Source organism: Larimichthys crocea, chromosome XI, assembly GCF_000972845.2.
Source record: "Larimichthys crocea isolate SSNF chromosome XI, L_crocea_2.0, whole genome shotgun sequence".
NCBI lineage: Eukaryota > Metazoa > Chordata > Actinopteri > Sciaenidae > Larimichthys > Larimichthys crocea.
The window spans coordinates 15248569-15269222 of record NC_040021.1 but is presented as its reverse complement, the minus strand read 5'-3'; the positions used below and the strand labels follow the sequence as shown (position 1 = coordinate 15269222).

Here is a 20654-nt window from a genome sequence, read left to right as displayed (position 1 = left end):
TAAAACATGACTCTTAAGCTTTTTTTGGTGTCAGTGTTCAGGTATTGTTTATGTTGCTCATTATGTGCTGCTGCTGAATAGTTTTTTGAAACATTCCTGTGCCGAAACACATCAGAGCCTTATGACTCAGAGACGACAAAGAAAAGCAGCCAAACTCTGAATTATAGGGAAGAATCTGTCTGAGCATGTGCAGTATGTGGACAGGTGCAGGTTTGTGTTTGTTTGTCTTTATTAATTTAAATGGCAGCTGGCTTTTTTCTTGCTGAGAGCCTGATGGTGTGACTGTGCCACAGTTTGCAATCTTTCAGAAAACAAACCTTGCACCCTGTCAGATCTTCCTCCAATGCCATGCAGGTCCACTTTTTTTTTAATATAGACCAGGAAAAACATAGGAGCTAGCCTCTAGAGGAGCGTTCCCAGGGATCTTTGCAGTGACATGTACTGCATGAAAACATGCCCTGGTGTTTTTCTATTCCTCCCATGGGAGTCTATCACATTTGTGGGCTTGTTGCTTGTCACTCCCGTCCTGTGACCCTACACCCTACTGCAGTTCATTACATCAGCGGCACCCTGACCCAGCTCTGTCACTTTCCTCTCTACACTTCTATTGTTGTTGGTTTCCAGTTACGTTTACCAAAAGAGTTCAATGCTTGGTTTGCAATCAGTGTAGTGTTGCTTTTTGTCATGTGTTATATTTTCGCAGCTAATTTCTGTCAGAATTTGAAACTCTGTTATTCATGCCAGCCACACATGTTGGCCCCCCGACAAAGATACATCAACAATGGCTGGTTTACTGTAGTCGATCTTGGAAAATTGGAGTGAACACGTTTTTTCACGATAAATACACATTATTTATTTACAAATAAAGTGGTTATAATAGAAATAAATACAAAATAAAAATCTGAGCATTATACTTCATGTGGTATTGCACCCATTTCGAAATGTACATCAGAAATACATTTTCAAAACCAGTAAAGGAATATTCCTTTGATTAAAATATTTATTTTTCCCAACTTTACGTAGACATAAATATATTCATATATAGTTTTTTTTTTCTTCTTCCACAATAGCTCTGTTTTGTCTTTCTTTCATATAAATAAACGTCTTCATTGGGAAACCGGGTGTCCATAATAACCTCTGATGTCTCTTTCAGTCTTTCTTGCCCACTCTCTCTTTCTATCCACACCACTGTCAGTTTCTCACCGGCAGCCACATCCCTCCACCACCATATCCTGGTAGTTTTTCAGGATGACCTTCTCGTATTCATCCAGGTAGAGCAGAGAGATGGGGCTGAGGTCAGTGGGCACACAACAGGCTCTGGGGATGTTTGAGTTGACTGAGTTGACCAGCGTTTGCACAATGGCATGATTGGTAGAATTGAGGTGGTCTGCTAGGGGGAACGGACATTCCCCATGGCAATAAAAGGCACTGTAGCCAGGAGGCGCCACTATCCACTCGTTCCACCCCACATCCCTGAAGTCCACATACAGAGCATGCCTCTTGCAGCTTGCCTTGTGCTGGTGCTTCCTACGTTGTTTGCGGAGCGCCGCCTGACGTTTTTCCCGTGTGTGGAGTACCGAGTCCCCACGACCGTCATGGCCATACGTCACCAACAGAGGCCGAGCCTGAGGCCATGAGTCCTGGTCCTGGTGCAGGGACCGGCTCACCCTGACGTGCCTACTACGTCTCTGGGCATGCTTCCCATCCATCCCACCCTCCTCAGGATGAAGCACCTCCACCATGAAGCCATGGTTGTGTCCATTCCCAGAGGTCCACTGAGATACAGCGGGGCTGACGTCAAAGCTCTCCCAGCGGCTCAAAGAGTCCTGCACTAGCCGAGTGTCCAGCAGACGTGCCAGAGGTTCCCTATTGGCAGGAACTCCGAATATCTCATAAATGTTGATGCGATGGAAGCCACCAGCAGGAGCAATATCACTGCTGTTTCTGGAGCTGTTTTGGGGGGCTGGCGCTCCCATGACCTGATCCCTGTAGATACGTAGCTCTGCAGAGGTGATGAGCTCCTCATTAGGGACGGAAGTGAGGTTGAAGTAGAACTGCTGGGTTGTTTTGCCTTTCAGCCTGGCCAGGGCCTCCATAGACTCTATAATAGATAGCACAGAGACAAACATAGTGTAAGAGGACTGGGGTGTGAAACGCATGCCAAGGATGGAACAAAGAGTTGCATGGTACAAGAATAAACATATATGATTAAAGCCTAGTTGGCTTCATGGATCCACTGTGACTAGGGAAACATTGGCCAAGGATGGTTTCCCTCATGGTTTATTTTGCACTCTCTCTCTCTCACACATACACATACACCCACGTACAACTTGCAGCCATCTTTCTGTGCAGCGAGCCAAAGCTGCCACGTGGTTATATTGGGTGGGTGTTGGCCTATTGTCACACAGGCATAACACACACATCAACACTCTGCATGTCTGTATGACTCACTGTAACGGGCAAATTTCCATGCTGACGTAATACCATCATTAGTGTCATGCTCATAAATTAAATGTCAGAAGATGAAGTGCACTGATCTATTGATAAGATCAGACATGCTAGTCAGGCTACCTTTAAATGCCACAATTGTCCTATGAGAATTTGCGGCTGTACACAATTCCCACTGTGAATGCACATGGGTGGGGAGAAAAACTGTACCATGTATTAAAATGTCATCAAAAATGATTCTAAACAAAAAAGCAATATGAAAATCAATATAAAATTGATTACATAATTGCATTAACCTTTACAGAACTGATCTGCTCTTGCAATGCGAGGGCTTATAATTCTTTCTAAAAGTCATTACCAAGAAAAGACATAGGATAATATTAATATATGTGTTTCTGACACAATCTATAGACCACAAAAGGAAAGCTGAGTGTACAGTGTTTGATATTTTAGTAACTTGCGCTAACAGTTTTAAGCCTGGAGATGCCATCCTCTATGAAAGTGCATTTAAAACATCTTGGGGCATATGAAAGTCTTCTATATATATATATATATAAGATATAATATATATATATATATATATATATATATGTACTTAAGCTTATTGGTATTCCCCTCTATAGTGTATAGTAAATGACAGAAATCTTAGTAAAAGCTGCAATTTTCTTTGAGGCAGTCCCACTTTGAACTCTTACTTTATGAAGTCCATAGATGTATAGACACACTTTTTAATCTGTTTGGTGTGGTAAAATAAACACAAACTTTGAACTCTGTGCTGTTTCAAAGGAGGCATTTAGGAAATTCCACCATCTCATCCTAAACCTCCCTCCAGAGGCACAAAGACCTCAATTAGGCCTATCACTCCTCATTTGATGTGGGAAAGCCCCCTGTCTCTCGTTCCCTCTCCTCTGTCCCCAATCCCTCTCTTTCTTTCCTTCCTCAGCTCCCAAATCCCCTTCTCCCTCTGTTCTCTTAGCCCCAAATCCTCTTTTCTTTCTTCCTTCTCTGTCACTCCTTTCTTTTCCGCAGCAACGTTCTCACTCTCTCTCCGTCTGTCTCTCCTCCGAGGAACGGCTGTGTGAACAAGTCGGGGCTTGTCAAAAACGTGTGAACCACAGATATGAGTGTATCAACATTCCTAATTTCTTTTTGCGCTGCATGCCAAAACAAAAGATAAAGGCTAATGCCGGGTCATTCATCACGGACCTGTCTCTGGCAGGCACTTCCTGTGTAATAGTGGAAATATTCTATTTGGCATGGGAAATGGTTATTTCTGAAAACTGATAGTGGTGAAACTAATTATCTTAGTGAAATTAATATCAGCAGGCAGATGTGATGACTGATGAGCGCTGTTTGCTTTGATGTGCTGCACTTACATCTGTAGATACATGCCTATTATATGGAGTAGCCATCAATTGCATGTCCCATGACATGGGAAGACTAACAACCCTGCAGCTCTGTTAGCATAGGATGAAAGAGCCAGGGGAGCATATGTAAACACAGTCTGAACACATTCGTAATGGCCGGTGGTGTCAAGGTGTGTGCTGGCCGGGCGCAGAGGTTTCCAGTAGTGGGTAGGGAGCAGTCACTCAGCCTAGCTGCCCGGGCCAGGCTTGTTTGTAGTGTGTCAGTGTAGCCACTGGGTGTCATTGCACTAGGCCTCTGGAGAGCACCCAAGCAACCACTCAACCAACCCTCTGACTCACCCCTGATGGAAACTTCCCCACTCAAACACTTAGGACTCTGTATAAGGACTCTGTGTAGAGCCCCTATGGACTCAGTCTCTTGTATGTTGTAAAAACTGGAACATGGGCCATAGGAAATTGAATGGTAGATACAAAGCTGCTATATGTTTGACAGTAAAAGTTATTTTTTTTATATCATGCATAAATCTTTTTTTAATATTAGGACCAAGTGCATCACTCTGCTGCCCAGCGGTTAAACTTAACACATAAATAAAGCGTCGGTTATGTTTAAATTCCACCTGTTAGATTATTTTAGACAGTTTTAAAATAACCCACACCACCGGTAACATCGTGTAAACACGCGGCTGGTGAACTAATGCACTTTATCCACGTTCTGTGAACCTTCACTGTGTGAGCATTATTCATCTGAGCAGCACATGTTTCCTTGGACGTAAAATGAAATTGAACTGAAACACTGAATTCAACAATCAGCGCGTATCCAGCATATAAACTAAGTGAGTAATTATGGTGTTATTGGAACGTGCGTAATGGCGCACAGCGCGGAGAGAGGGGTGATTTGGAAGGAATAAGGCGCGCTACCCCTCCTCCCCCTCCCCTCCACCAAGGACTAATTTCAGTCCTGTTAAAAATGACTCAGAATTCAGTCTGACACGATGACTTTGTCATAATGCGTGTTAGTGTAATGTCATGTCGTGTGTTATTGAAGTAACAGGGTGATGACTATCACCTGCGCAAAGGCACACCGCCCTTTATCCTGCTCCTGTGGTGCGTGTCTGGAAAAACTGTTTTCAGAGCCCACGCAAACACCATCAATTATTAAGAAACAAATTACCCCAGGGATACCACCGCCCCTTGAAGTTTGTGAAGCCCGTGACAGCTGCGCTGGGGGGAATGTTTGGTTAAAGGTTGCATCACTACATATACGCGAGTTAATTTAATTGTGCATGAGATGCTCGTTTGTTGATCGTGTCACTGGGTTTTAAGCAATCTCAAACGTGTTTAAAGAGTCGCAAATAACTTGGACGCGTGTCACCTGTAAATGACTAAGGCTCCATAAAACAGCGAAGACTCTGAAGTTCAGTGCTGACGCTCTGAGTCATGTTTAAATATAGGTTTGGGTTGTCTGAGAGAGCCGAGGAGCTCTCCGGCTGACAGGTAAAGGTATGTCACTAATACATACCTTCATGGTGAAAGCTTCTAATCGTGTTGGCCTTGCTGGCGGCTCTCTCTGCGTGTTTCCCCATGCTCTTGGGTCTTTTAGTGCTGTGGTCTCCGTTTGCTGAGTGCATGCGGTAAAGGTCCACCATGTACTGCGGCACCACGGCTTGCTTGCTCGGGGTCGGCCTGCGCCTCAGTCCAAACATATTGAGAAGCCGAAGCTCAAACTCGTTGAGGAAGCTCTCCGACTGCTCCGGGGTCTGCTTCCCGGATTCGCTGTATTTCCTCCGGCCGACCTCGGGGATAAGTCCCGTAGCACCTTCCAGCAACACCTGAGCGAGCAGCAGTACCATGAGAGAGCGGACCACGGCGACCATGATCAGTCAGTCCCTGTGGAGAAAGTTGGTTTCTGTCAATACACCGGCGCTGAGGTATTGACATGAGGTAGACACAGCAGGGGCTTCACTGCAGCATTCTCCAAACTGTGTGTGATCCCCCCCATACAGTAGGAATGATTGAAGGAGAGCAGGTTAAAAAGGGAAGACACCTCTTCACTTTGAAGTAGAACAAAAAAAAAAAAAAAAAAGGTGGGGAGGAGGAGGAGGGGAGACTGTGAATAACAACCCCTGAGGCAATATAGCACGTCTAACTGAAGCAGAAGATTGATCTCAACATGAACAGAAACATGAAAATATCAAGGTGAGGAGGTTATAAAGGAGACGAACAAAAAAAAAAAAAAAAAAAGGGGGAAAAAAAAAAGGAAAAAAAAAAAAAAAAAAAAAAAAAAAGGTGGAATGACACGGGAAATGCAAATCAAAGAAAGTTGCGGGGGAGACTGCAGACACAAAGTCTCCCAATTAGATGAGATAAGAAATCATGTTTTTAAGTGAAGTGATATGAAAAGAAATGCAAGTGTGCTTAGCCCTCAAAGATCACAAGAAGGAGCGTGGAAGAATGTCAGGGAAAAAAGAGTCAGAATGCACAGCAGCAGCAGGAGAAGGCAGTCAGACGCTGCTACAAGCGTCTATTTGCAGAGGCTTTGACGGTCATGTATAATCATAAGGGATAGAGTTACTTCAAGAGGCTCGCAGGTGTTAGATCTGACGTGCGTACCAGAGCCAGATGTAGCCCGGGACAAGACATCAAAAACATCAAAAACTTAATATCATCTGAGCAGCACAGCCTCCGATGAAACAACTTTTAACTGCATTTGTGTTTTCACTGCGTTTTTTTTCCCCCCGAGGTTCAAAATAGGAACTTTTACGCACACACCCTATAAGTCTATAAAGCGGTGGAACTGTCGACTTCCAGTTGGAAAGCAAACGTTTCCTCGTGAAGAAAGTTATTTTATATCTGTTGACAGAATTAAAATGAGTTGTCTTTGTGTAAAAAAAAAAAAACAGTTTAACAAAGTCCATCAGTCTTATTTTACCTGACGAGGAAGCGCTGTGTCCGGTCGTCGTTCCACCTTTGGGCTCCGATAAATTCCACATTAATTCGTGTTTAATCCACGCTGTTTCTCCTTGGGGGACCAAAGACAGCCCATGCCCTTCGCCGATCGCCTCTCGCACATATTCTCACCAGCTGCGATTCGGGTTAGGTCTTGGTCAGCACGGAAAGAAGGGGGGAAAAAAATTATGTTAAGTCTATGAGGAAGCGGGCTCGCGTAGGCAGGACCGATCTAAGTATAAAGCATCTTGGTTGAACATCTTCAAATAGAGAACAGTTCGCCGAGACAAAAGTTGAGCGGGGCTGGCTTGAAGGGAGATAAGCACACTCAAGCGTCGCTCCTTGGACCTTGTTGCTTCGTGTTGGGGAGCGCGTCGCCTCTCCTCTGTGCGCCACAGCGTAGTGGTTGAATTGATTGGCGCTTTCTCTTCCCCCAGCGACTCTTTTTGTCGTACAGTGATGTCACCAAGGGGCTGTCAATCATTTGTCCACTATAAAGCACCTCCCGCGGACTTCTAACCCGGAGGCTCCGAACTTTTTCATGTCTAACGATGTCAAATAAACACACATTAGAGCCACTGACCCCCCTATTGATACGATTTGGTCACAGAGACCCCCACAGGAAGATTTTTATTTTGTAATAGGTCAGTGGAGTTAAAAACTTTCTACACAGTCTCCAATTGTAATAAATTCTTTAAATTATAGTGAGAATAAACTATTCTACAAAATGCTGGGGACCCCTTTGGCCCCTTCCATGAAGATAAAAAAAAAATCTCTATCCATATTACAAACAACTCTTTTTCCCTTGCATTTTTTACATGTCCTGGAAATTCACACCATAAAAAAATAGTCATAAAGTCAACAGTTAAAACCATACTGTTGCTTTTAGTTGTTTGTTTTTGGGGTGATTTTCCATCCATAGGAATAGCAATCGTCTGTTTGCTTAATGTTTTTAAATAACATCAAAATGGCTTGTTACATTCCCCATGTGGTGTAATATTCCTGTGAAAGTGACCACACAGAGCAGAAAACATGTCAACTCACCCTGTTTCATAAATAGATAATTGATCAAGGTGTTAATACCTGGATCAAACATGTTAGGTTTTGGATTAAGCCTAATAGATAATGGCATCACGACTTGTTGCTTTTGTGGTTTTAAAGGATTAGACCCTGCAGAGGGACTATCACATCCTCCTACTGAACTTCACTGTGTGTGTGGGGGAGCTTGTACATGTGTGTCTGACACCGGAGCTGATTTATACATGCTTCCTCCTGGTTTAATCTTTTCATTTTGTTCCAATTTGCAGTAGTTTATCAATATATCAGAGGCAGACTTTGGCTGCACACATTACTGTCTCATATCTACAATGCTGTGCGAGAGCCAAGCCAGAGAGTCTCAAGAGACATCTCATCAATTTCCCAAGAAGAACATATTTTTTCACTTAATTGAAGTAAAACTTTGCTCAGAATCACCTCTTAAAGAGGCTGCTTTGGTCGGATATCAAATATGTATCTTCTTTTTCTTATTCTTCGCGTACGTCAAACGCGGTTGATTTATGTTAGAAGATCCATCCAGACTTGGGAGAGTACCTGCTGTATTGTACAGTACATGCTCTCAGTGGCACAGAGGAGTGAGAGAAACTTTACTGTATTGTTTTTAGCCTGTGGGGTGTAGTCAACAGCATTAATGTTTGGGTCATCTCCATAAGAAAAGCCCCCATTGATTCCCTCTAGTGACTTCCATTAGGTGATGATGGTGGGGTAGGCGGCTGTGTTTTGGCCAAAGCATTGGCCGTGTTTTCTTTGGAGAGATGGCAATAGATTAAATCCCACAGAGATCACAAGATAGCTTTGTCTCCTTCCAGGACAATAACATTTTATGAGGGATAATCCCAGATCATCCACTTAGCAATTAAAATACAGAGAGGCCCGTGGGTGCATGCCGTTACCTGAGTGGCAAAGTGCACCATTTCTTGGTCTTCCCCTCGCTGGATCCAAGCACTTTTGATTTTATGCAGTTTTGTTGGTGTTACGCTTCTTTTGTTTTCCAGACAATGTTAATGATGTTTCTGCTTTTATTTAATTACCAGAAACAGTCAAAAGTGACTTATAGTAGCATTCTGTCTTGTCTTTTCCAATGAAGTTACTCCAGTCCAGTTTGTTCATTCATTTAATCCTTATTCATTCATAAAGTCGGTGTACGGGAGAACACGTTAATTCATTCATACCGCTTAGATTTGCTCTATTGTCGTGTTAATCTGTTGGCAGTGATAGTTGGGTCTCTGCTGTTGCCAAAACACCACTTGGTGAACTGAGCGTTCTAAACCCAAACCCAGGTAAAAGCTGCTCGGCATTTAGATGCTTTAGATTGGGGGATAAGCCCTCAGACAGTAAGCCGTGAGTATCTTTAATTACCCGAGTGAGAGGATTAGAAAGAGAGGGCTTTATCTGATGTTTTCTCCCTCTTCTTCTTTCTTTATATATAAGTGTGTGTAGTTTGTATAAGTGGGCATGTGAGGGTGCGTGTGCTTGTGTGTGTGTTTCGGGTGCGCATACATGCACATATTGTATTTGCCTTGGCACAGCTTGTGTCGGGCCAGCGCTGAGGAATGTGTCTAGCCAAGGCTGTTGAGGGACTTGATCAGCGATGCCCAGAGTGGTTTGAGAAGATCATGCGGCTCTGATACTGCATATATCATTGTTTTGAGCCAGATACATCACGCTTATCTAATCGCTGCCACTGATCCAATTACATGCTGATTGAAAGGACAGCATCACAGAGCGAAACCCTGGCAGCCAGAGGGGGCAGGTAGAGATATGCTATCTGAAACACAAATGAACGACCTACTGAAGAGGGCTCTGAGAGGTTAAACTGTGACTCAACCGGACAGAGTTAACCTAGCACGACCATCGCCATCACTGCTGTCATTATTTCCTTCTAGCAGGCATTTGTTTGTTCATGATAGCAGTAAATAGTCTCTGAAAGCTACAGCATGAAACTCAAGGTCAAGGCAGAGGTACTCACATGGATCTCCGCGGTTCTTTTACACTACACGGCCATCCGGTCCATTAGGACAGTGGTTTAGAAACTTTTTCTGGCAGTATTTCTAGATGTTCTACTCTTCCAACCGATAGCTTATACGAAGAGGAAACATTATTCAAGTGAAAATGCAGTCTTGTCAAACAAGCACAGGGTTTCCCACACTCAATTCCATAATGTTCTTTATTTTCGGTAACATATATACTCTAGAACATATTTTTATGGTTGTGCAGTTTAGTTTTCACATATCCTGTTGGCATGACAATGTGTTTACCATTCTCATCTTAAAGAAGTAAAAACAAAATGTTATTTCCTTTTAAAAGTAACATTTGACTTTTTAGGCTGCAGGAAAGTTTACAAGGAAGCAATATCAGTGAGAATCTTGAGTCTCGTGATGAAAGCTAAATAATTTTGTGATTCCTTGGCGACCAATTTGAAATCTCCCACAGGTGAGTCCAAAGCAGTGTATTAAAGCATGTGTGCATCTTATAACAGTCGTTTAGCTATGGACTGTTGTTATCAGCTTAAACTGGAGTTTGTGGAAATCCTTTTATCCCTGTGTACGGACTAATATGACCAGTCTCTTATCTGACCTCTGAGGCCTTTAGGAATAACACAACTTAACGCTCTCTGTCATGAATTCCCTATTTTGTCCAATCTCTTGTGTTCTGACTCTTGTCACTTGTAATTTATTCACCTCTCTGACATGTGGAAGACAGTTTAGGACTAAAATGTTAGACTAGCTTTTGTGTTACGAAACACAAAGTTCCTCACCTGCATATTATATATTTTTCTAATCATTTGAAAGTCAGATATGTTCACTGGTATTCTTCATTCATCCTTCACCTTTGGGGAAATCATCTCCAGTAACCAAAAGAATAATATACAGTAAACCGCCATCATGTACTTTGCTTCAGTTAATAGATGTATCTTTTTCTTCTATGGAAACCCCCTTAAGGGAGAACAATGTGTAATACATAACACTTATATCAAAAGTATAATGAATCTATTCAAGGGGGAATATTTGAGGTTATTTGAGGGAGATTAGAAGAGAATGTGTTTTGTTGTTTTAATACGTAAATCCTGAGGAAGGGAAGAAGACATAGTTTATTGTCCTCTGTTCACCAGAGTCTTATACATGCTTGTTTCCTTGCATGCCACAGTATGTGTGCTGCATGTGTGTGTCTGTGTTCGCATGTCGTGCTGGATGTGGACAGCGCGGCCTTCTCTTGTCATCACGTACATTCCAGGAGTCAGAGGGCAGACGAAGCCCTGAGATGACACTGCAGATCCAACTATTAGCCTTTCACCTGCTGTTAACAGCAACTTGGCTAGACACAGGGCCTGCATTCCTCTGCTTTGGGCCAGATGTAGTCTTAACACACAGTAACATACTTACAAGGAGATAATCTTCAGAGATGTAGCTCGAAACCAGGGAACAATTTGTTGCTGTGATTCACCTCTAATTCAACGCTGCGGCAAAGCTGTCTTTTTAATTTGGAAACCAGTAAAAACTTCATCAATCCACATGTGTTTGACAGCAGAAGCACGACTGCCGGAATATGGCGAGCACGTGCACATGGTTCATGAAAGAGATTGTGTGGAAATGGGACACATTTCATATAGGTTGGTCCCAAAATGGAAACCCACCAAGGTCAGAGACGGCCAGCTAGAAAGCCAGAGTCAATATTTATGGATACTGAACATGTGGCACACTTCTCTACCCACTAATTTGAGCAACAAGTCCACCTCCAGATTATACGGCCTCTCAGAGATCACAAAAAAGAGGCTCCAAACCTTGCTTGCATGTTTCAAATATTGAGAAGCACACTGACGTTGGTCACCGACTAAAAGCTGTGCATAATTGGCACACTGTTTATTTGTTTGTGTTTTAATTTCCTGTGTAAATATGGGACAAGGGAGCTTTGATCAGGCAGTGAGGGCTGCTCCTTTATCCAGATCTGCAGTTTGTAATTATCAGTATCATAAGTGTAGATATCATTATAATTATCATATTGTGAAATGGCTTTTGGTTGGCTTTTATTCAAATAAAAAAAATGGTGATATTTAGACTTGAAGTTCTCACTTATCACTTGTCTCATATCATAAAAAATACACATTGACTTTTATGAGACACGTTTCTTTTGAAGTCAAAACCATCTTGTTCTTATACTGAACAAAGTGAAGTGATGCCTGGTGCCTCTGACTATATAACTGTGATAACACTGCACAGCTATAAAATCAGTATACCAGTACGAAACATTTAGCTCTGTACGGACCTCACACTTTAACAACTTACAATAGAAATCACATAAACACATGCTTCATTTAGTGAACTAGTTGGGATGAGAGGCAGCTACTTCCATTTCAGAGCGAGAGAGACATAAATACAGGGATCTGCCCTTTGAATGCAGCTCCACTCATAAAGACACCATGCGTCACTCAATTATACGTCTGCATGATTAGAAGCTTGGGCTACATAAACAGCCAGCGTCAAGATTTACATTTTACCGCTTAAGCACAAGCAGCTGTTTACAGGACAAGGAAGGAAGGAAAACACTTAGCAAGTATCTATACATGAAAGGAGATCAGGGGCTCACACATCTCCAGGAAGATGGTTTCAATTAATAGTTGTTTATGTAGATCTTAATGTTATACTTGTGGGACTAGTTGATTGCTTTTTGTACTCTCAATGCTACTGCTTCTGGGTGCTACCGCTTCAGCTGCATACGCATATTAACCTGTTTAAAAACTGGCATCTTGATAGAAGTGTTGTGACCTTCACAGACAAACACGAACTGACAGCGTTTTCAATCACTCGCTCGATAAGATGAAAAGAGGAACACTCTTGTCAAGCCATAAGCAATAACACGTACTGTAGCTTCAAATGTTCCTCCATAGAGGGCCATTTCAACTGCACACGATGAGATTTGACCAGCGCATGACGCAAGATGTGAGATACTGAGAACGTTAGACAAAGCTGAGCATCTCATATCAGACAGAGCAAGGCCAGTATATAGTGTAAACATTCATAAAGATATGAAACACCAAACGTTATGAAATGGTTTTTTTTGTATGCTGATAACATTACAGTAAGTAAAGAGTTATGATTGCTGTGTTCCCATTTCACCAACTAGCTACCATCATTTGGCATTTGGCATTGTATAATACACACTGTGGCTGAACAATGACAATGAGAGAATTTAAACTTTGATTGGAGCAACATCTAGCTTTAAGCTGTGTTTTATCATCTTTCGGCTCATTGTTTTGGTTTTATGGCCCACAACTTCACTGTTTGGAGGTTGCAGGTTTTCTCCTCTGATAAAAAAAAACTCTGATGAACACAGTATAGCCTACCTGCATGGAACTAAGCAGCAAACAGACAAAGTTAACGATGAGCTAATGAATAATTCAGCATTTCATTGCTAAATAGCAGAATATCTTTCTCAGGAGCTGGTGGAGACCAAACAGGAGCTAAGAGACACTGAATTTGGATTTACATATGCCAGGTAGGCAGAAACACGACACCAAACAAGTGCAAATAAGCAACTGTTTGCTAATTGCCATATTAAATCAAAAGCTGATAATATGTGAAGAGTTGTGTATAGCTTGTTTCTACTGCCCCCCGGTGGCCAACAAATGCAGCTTTAAGGGTGAGATGAAAGAAACTGGCTGTATATTATTACATGCTGCAAATGTTTAGCACAACTTTCTTGTAGTCTTATTTTAAAGGACTAGTGTTTTGGATTTTATGGTATCGAGTAGTTGCTGATTGCAACTCCATTGCCTCACCCTCTCCTTCCTAGCCTGAAGGGGAAACAACGGTGGCTGTGAAATGCATGAAAAATGCAAAAGGCCCTATCGAGAGGCGGCTCAATATGGTGTCTGCAGATATCAAAGTCTCATTCTAAGGTAACAAAAATGTAACGGTTCTTGTATTGAGGTGATCATACACTAACAAAAACATAGTTATGCATATTACATTTCGCTATTTTCTGTAACTGGAGCCCTCTAGATTTTAGACACTAAGGCTAAACTAAATAGGTCACCTCTGAGATAGAAAACAGAACAGGCTAATAGTAAAACATATTTGTTGACAAGCTGCGGTTTGGCAAAAAAAATGCATTGATCTTTTTTTCCCCTTGATCTAACCTACACGGCTATTAGTAGCACTGTGCATTGTAGCTGCGGTGGAAAAAAAAAAAAAAAAAAAAGTCTGCGACATCTTTATACAAACACGTACAGCTGTAGCAAAACGCAAACACTGGCTTTCACATGGTTTGAAGCTAGTCCGGAACAAACCTATTTCATTGTCACATTTCATTATCATGGTGTCGTACTGAGTCTGATCCCAGCCGTACAGCCCGGAGGGAGCAGAACAGCAGGGTTGTCTAACAGGGGGAGAGAGGAGGCTAGTAGGCTATAGGGAGGACCTGATTGTACTCTGGCATCCACAGAATGACATTATAGCTGTGTGGTTTCATGATAATAATAATCTTCAGAGCAGCTGTATAAACATTTAACTGACATCCACTCCCTGGGCATGCAGTATGTATCTTTAACTTCTACTAGGCCCTGTCTGATGCAACTATTCATATCTCCTCCCATCTCCTTCACCACCCCCACCACCGTCACCCCCCCCCTCGCCCGTCTGCTTGAGATACATGATCCATGTTAGTATTTGCTGTAAATGTCAATGGAAAATGAATGTTCACATCACATTAAGCTTTCAGCATTTGAAGGAAAAGCACGTCACGTTACAAGAACAAGCTTGGCAGGATGATTTACTGTGTGGACTGTGTGCACAGAGCTGCGACAGTTGTCTTGTTTCATTCACTTTGAAAAACTGGGAAACAGTTTTCAAAAAAATTGGGACTCAACAGAGGCCAATAAATTTGGACAAACCCTTACTCTGGCCCCTCACAATGTTGCCTATTTCCTGGTAACATTTGTCTTAATTCGTGGCAGTTTGTGTAAATATTTATGTCACTAAACTAACTGTTCTGTATACAGTAAGCCCCCCAATCTTCCCTGGAATGTGATTTAATTGGCGGTTTCCTCTGTTTATCCTGTTTCATACGGTTATGGGCGAGCTTACTGTAATGAATAATCAGGTAGATAAAATGTGGCCTTAAATTAAATGTCCTCCTTAAAGGAAATCAAATGAAGGTTAATACCTGTTTCATGCCCCCTCTCTGTAATTCACATTCTCTCATCACATGCCAGATTACCATTATGTGTCATTTGTAATACAATAAACAGACTCCAGATGGCTTGGATTCTCTTGAATATACACAGAGCAACAGAAGCTATGGAGAGAGCTGCCGTATTTTACTGTGTAGTCACTTTGCCTCAGACATCCAGGCCAGCTCTCTATCAGAGGCTGACATATTATATCCTGAAAATGTGCCTACTCGCTCTCATAATGTGAGACAAGAAAATGAGGACAACGATTAAAAAAAAGGTCCAAGGACTGGAGATTAGCGTGTGTTTTGTCAGTTACAATAAGAGTAGATGACTAAGCTTGAACAAACGTAACCATATTGAGAAGGTTTTCTTTTCTGTACTGTTCCTTCTCGATGTTTAAATTTGTAAGGCCAGCTGCGTAGTGAGCTATATCAAAGTAGTTTCCTTGTCCCTCACACATCTTTGACATTGTGCAGTGGAGCACGCAATGTAAACGAAAGGCAAGAAATGAGAGTTTCTGATCTCCCAATTCATCTTGGCGCTTGCCTTGTCATTGCACGCTGTGCTTTTTATATCCATATCGTGGAGTTTTGCCACAGCACCACAAACAGACGTGTGTGAAGGCTGGTTCTTGTCCAAAACACACTAAAAACATATGCATGACATATGAGATGTCAGCTGCAGACTTACCTAAACACCTCTGTTATGATGGCTATCTTACATCCGACAGTGATTCATCTGTGATTATTTGGCCTCTCTGTGTTTGGGGCAAGGGACAAGGAAAAGACCACTCGTTTGGTTTAGGCATGGATCATCGAGGAACACTGGGCCTCTTGTCAGTATGTCGAATTTTACCCCAGAATGAAACATTCTGTTTTCCTAACCTGGTTAAGTAATCACATTACCTAAGACTCCATAACGTGGAACAAACAGTAGCATATAACCCTGACTTCTTTTTATGTGCCTTGAGTGACAGATTGGCTTTCATCAAAGAGGCAACCAAAGAAGTTATATAGTCATTTTGCTATGCTAAGAATACTAAATTGATCCTCATATGTAGAACATCTGGTGAAAAGCAATTTCCACCCAAGTGTTTTAGTATTTCCTCCTAATTAATTTCACATGTACATGACAAGAGCGAGCGGCCTCCCAGAACCTAGGCACAAAAGCCAGCTTTGTTTCACCAAAAGTAATCTGTGGTTCCTGGTTAAAAAACTCGCTGGCACTTTGACGCTCGAAATCAATACTGAAAGCAGCATTTTGGGGAGAAAAGTCCCATCTCGCGCTTCAGTGGCACAGGGGGCTACGGGTTTACATTTACATTTGGTCAATTGGTGACTCGTGGAGCAAGCGGAGCATGTCAGACAGAGTTGCATGAAACAGGCGAAGGTCGAGAGAGAGCAAGCACAGAGCCTGCACAGGAATGAGTGAAAAGTAAGTGCTAAGCCACCAATCCAAGCCATAATGAAGGAGTGTGTGTTAAAAGTGCAGAGTATTAGAGGCAGTTCTTGGATCTGTGCATGAAATTATTGAAATCACCTGCCTTGACTCACAGAGGTTTTAAGTAACAATTATGTTGAAGCAGTGGATTGAGAAATCCCCGTTGAAACCACTTTTCAATTGATCTCCCTGATATGCATCAACTTTACACGCAGCATTGCCAAATATAAGAGCATTACTCGCTGATGATCCCGAAGTAGATTAATCGTTTATGTCATGTCATACTGTATATAACAACTGTCTGAGAGACAGGCGTCTCGGCTTGTGGAGGTGATGCTGTGAGACACAACACTTCTTGTTAATACTTGTCCAGATGACAAGTCAAAAGGGCTCCCAGAACATTGGTGTCGACAGATGAAAAGTTGGCTTGATCAGATTAATCATTAAAGTGAGAGATATGAGCATACCGCGCCATTGTTTTTAACACAATCTTGATGCCGCTCAATCTGAGACGTCTGTTTGGATAGGGCGTCTGGGACCACCTGGGTGAATTTGACTTTTGTTTGTGAAAACCGCACATTTCTCACCTGAAAGGTCTCCTCTTTACAACGGGTTTCCCCCCCAGAGAGTCAGAGAGTCTGCTTTTCATCTCCCCAAGCCTCTTCATCTTGAGAGGAGATGTGATGCATGGCTACAGAAGAAATAACTGTCCAGAGGTAGCTAGTGGAGGTCTTGTCTGTACATAGGCGAACAAGAATGGGTGGTATTTACCCACACAGATGCAGAGATGAGATACAAGCAGGTGTTTACAGGAATGTTGGGTTAAAGGGAGATGGTGTGTTCCGATTAGAGCCCTGAGTAAGACGGACACTGTAGGTGTTTCTGCTTACACAGAAAGAAGAGTCCTCATCCTTCCTTATCTTTTCATTTCTTCTTTTCATCTGCCATGTGTTTTGATAGCTAAGCTTGACTTTCAACTCAATTTGGCACCGGGGAAGCATGACATATTGCCATTCCAAACATTACTTACTTTGTCTTTTTTTATGCAACCAGTGACAGCAACAGACCAACTGTTTGCCTCCTGGGAAAGAATCCATCACACAAACCTCCAGCTTCGTAGCTGTGTTTCTGTTTGTAGGATAAAGAGTTCAAGGATTTCTATTGTTCCTGAAAGATCGCTATTACCTCCTCTTTTTGTGAAGTTCAGTTGCTGCACCCAGTGCTGCACTGGCCGCAGTGAAGAAGCCCTCCTTTCTATTGCAGCTTCAAAGCATTTTTCCCTGGGCGGCAGAGTTACAGGTTCTTTGTGGCATGGGTTATTTGTCAGAGGGTTTGGAGAGTGACTTGTTTCACTCTGTTCTCTGAAAAAGGCCCGTGCGTGAGTGCTTGAGCAGTCTAAAGTTACAGCCATGAGCCCCAGTATTACAACCCGATGACTGACAGGAAAAATGGGGTGAGCTCTTTTGCTGGGCTCTAACAAAAACAGCAATAAGAAGGAGAGGGAAACAACAGATTAGACTACTGATCTCAATCTGCTCTCCTTTGGTTATTGGGAAATAATAGCTCTGAAAAGGAAGTCATTTAAAAGGTCCTTTAATCAATTCTCCTTTGACGAGCGAGCGGCATGAAAGACTGAAGTGAGAGGGAGAGCGTGCTCCTATAGCCTGAACATTTCGGTGTGGGGGAAGTACGGGAGAGATGGGCTCTAATTTGTGTTCTCATGGTGTCCAGGCATCTCCAAAGCACTTGATCACCACCACAGCAGGCCTTGATGCCATGTGTGAGTGTAAATGCTTCCAAGGCTCCATGGTGGTAAAATCGCATTGCCAAAATGACCACCAACTCTAAATGAAACACTACCCCCTCTTTAAAAGGTCCCATTCAAAACCCAGTGGTTTTTTTAAAAGGCGCATAAGGTAGCAATTTCCCTCAAATATGGCGTAGCCCAATAACTGCTGAAGTAACTGACACCATGTCAGGGTGAATGAAAGAATTTTTTTTTTTACAATATGTATGAAGCATTAGCTAGATCTAAGATAGTAGAAATGGTAGTAAGGAATGCTATAATTGTATGCAACCTCAAGAGTTACTACATACTTGCCATCACTGTAATTCTTCACCTCTTTTTGTTTTATAGTTACAGCTGGAGTAGAAAGGTCTGCGTACTGAGTGAGTACTTTGTTCATTCCAAAGCATGCACAAATCTGTTTTAAGTTCAAGAGAGGAGGAACCCTTTAATTTAAACCCTAAAAATGAAGTCATTCATTCCCTGCTAAACTGCACTGTGACCCATAAGGTTAGGTAAACAAGTGTCCCTTGCATTACTGTCAAAAAGACCCAGCCTCTCACTCTGCCCTGATGTAAACTCCCACTATCCTGTTACAGTTGCATGAGGAGAAACTGGAGGGATTTGCAGAAATGTATTCATATATGCTTTTTTTTTTTTTTTTTTTGGATGAAAGAGGGAGGGAAAGTCAGTACCTGAGGCTGTTCTCAGGAAGGTGTCCCACAAGGAAAACCGCTGTCTTCTTCCAAAGCAGAAAACTGAGGAAGGGAGGACAGGCCACAATGCGTTGAGCCCAGCAGGCCTGCTCAGATCTATTACCAGCTCCAGCTCCAGCATGGGCTGGAATGTGAGGAATCCTACTGGGCTGGGGTTCTAGTGCAGGGGTCCAAACCTCACATCGCTGCTCACACTCATTTTCCCTTCACTTTTAGTATTGTATTTGGATAGGTGATTGTAATGCAGCACAAACTCTCACTGTGGAGCAAGAGTTCTGGGGATAGATCATGAATATTAGATGCAACTTTTAAGATCTTAAAATACGAATTTTGAGTACAGAAAAACCAAACAAAGCATCTGTGTGTTTAAATAAAAAAAAAGAAAGAAAGAAAGAACAGCAGCAGCTTTGGCATGAATAAGAATTATTCCCTGGATATCGCTAATGTGACACTAATTGCTTCTTAGTCTGTCAGAGGACAAGAGAGAGAAGAGACAGAAAGACAGAGGATGAGAGAAAAAGAGGGGAGAGAGTGTACCGAGTGCTGACTGAGGGCAGTAATGACTGCCAATGGAATGCCTACACCCATAATCCTCTCTGTCACTGCTGACAGATCCTCTTGACCTCTGAACTCCTGATGTAAGGAAGGAAAAAAAGGAAGTCACAACTTAATAAAATTACCTGGTGGTTAGTGCTTGTTTCGGTGTGGCAGTTGTCTTTGGCTGATGGACTGTTTACATAGGAAAAACGCGTTAGTGACAATCTCACAATATTCAATTTGAGAAGCTGCGAGGTAGAGTTTAACCTCCTGCTGTTTTGGATATGCCCTTTGATTGTTGCTCTGCGCATGTGTGCTCTCCAACGCGTAAGGTCAAAGGGCAAGGATTTTGTAACAATGAGCAGTGAGTGTGAACACTGAGATACACAGAGGTTCACATATTGTAACACTTTGAATCCAGATATTTCAAATAGCCATTTATTCCCTAACATGGGCACTATGCTGGTTTGCCTGGCTAATCGCTCACACATTACACAAGACTGACTGTGTGTGTGTGTGTGTGTGTTTGTGCGTGCGTGTTGGAGGCACACTGCGATCTATATTTCAGCAAGGGGGCTTGGTCTGAAGAAATGTGCCAAAGCTGTCAAAAGTTTGTCATCAATTCTCTCTGCCTTGTCATCGGTCTTATCTGATCGCACTGTGTTTCTCGCTCCATGTTCTCCTCCCTCACGGCTAATGCAAACACCGAATCCCTGTGCTTTTGGAAATTCAAGGGAGGGCCTCCAGAGGGCCTCTGAAACAAGTCATGGGTTTCTCTAAAGTCAATGTATTTGTATGTTTTTTTTCCACCGTGCTCTGGACATCAGGTTGTAATCATTTTAATATGGTCTAATGCTGTTTGCCATGCACTATATGTGGCTTTAAATTTTTCCTTTTTGCAAGCATGATCATTTTAAAATGTAGTTTGAACTGAAAGTTGTGCTGTTTAATACTTGCAGGCAAGACACATACATGTGCTGCATTACATCCTTTTGTTACCGGTGAAGCTATCGTCTAACATTTCAAATAGCAGCATTTACTCTAGTCACTCATTCATATATTGGCTTTACATTCTCATATTATGTCAATCAATAGCATTACCATCTCAACATTGGGACTGGAAGTTGGACATAATGTATTTTCTTCTGCATCCTGTTCTCTGCAGTAAACCAGCAGCAACTCCCATC

At 42.4% G+C, this 20654-nt stretch overlaps 1 protein-coding gene across 1 annotated transcript; it reads right to left on the bottom strand.

The window, feature by feature from the left end:
* Nucleotides 1-851: 851 nt before the first annotated feature.
* On the bottom strand, nt 852-7167 carry bmp2b (bone morphogenetic protein 2b). The gene is made up of 3 exons (XM_010733238.3): nt 6745-7167; nt 5335-5702; nt 852-2101 (listed from the first exon to the last, which is right to left on the bottom strand). The coding sequence occupies exons 2-3, from the start codon at nt 5687-5689 to the stop codon at nt 1200-1202; spliced, it is 1257 nt and encodes a 418-aa protein (XP_010731540.2). The 5' UTR covers nt 5690-5702; nt 6745-7167; the 3' UTR covers nt 852-1199.
* Between the last annotated feature and the right edge of the window lie 13487 nt (nt 7168-20654).

What these genes read in the sequence shown, in the direction of transcription:
- bmp2b (XM_010733238.3), bottom strand. Translation starts at nt 5,689, where the DNA reads ATGGTCGCCGTGGTCCGCTCTCTCATGGTACTGCTGCTCGCTCAGGTG. An exon ending in TAGAAGCTTTCACCATGAAG is followed by an intron (nt 2,102 to 5,334) that starts GTATGTATTAGT and finishes TATCTATTATAG; the next exon opens with AGTCTATGGAGGCCCTGGCC.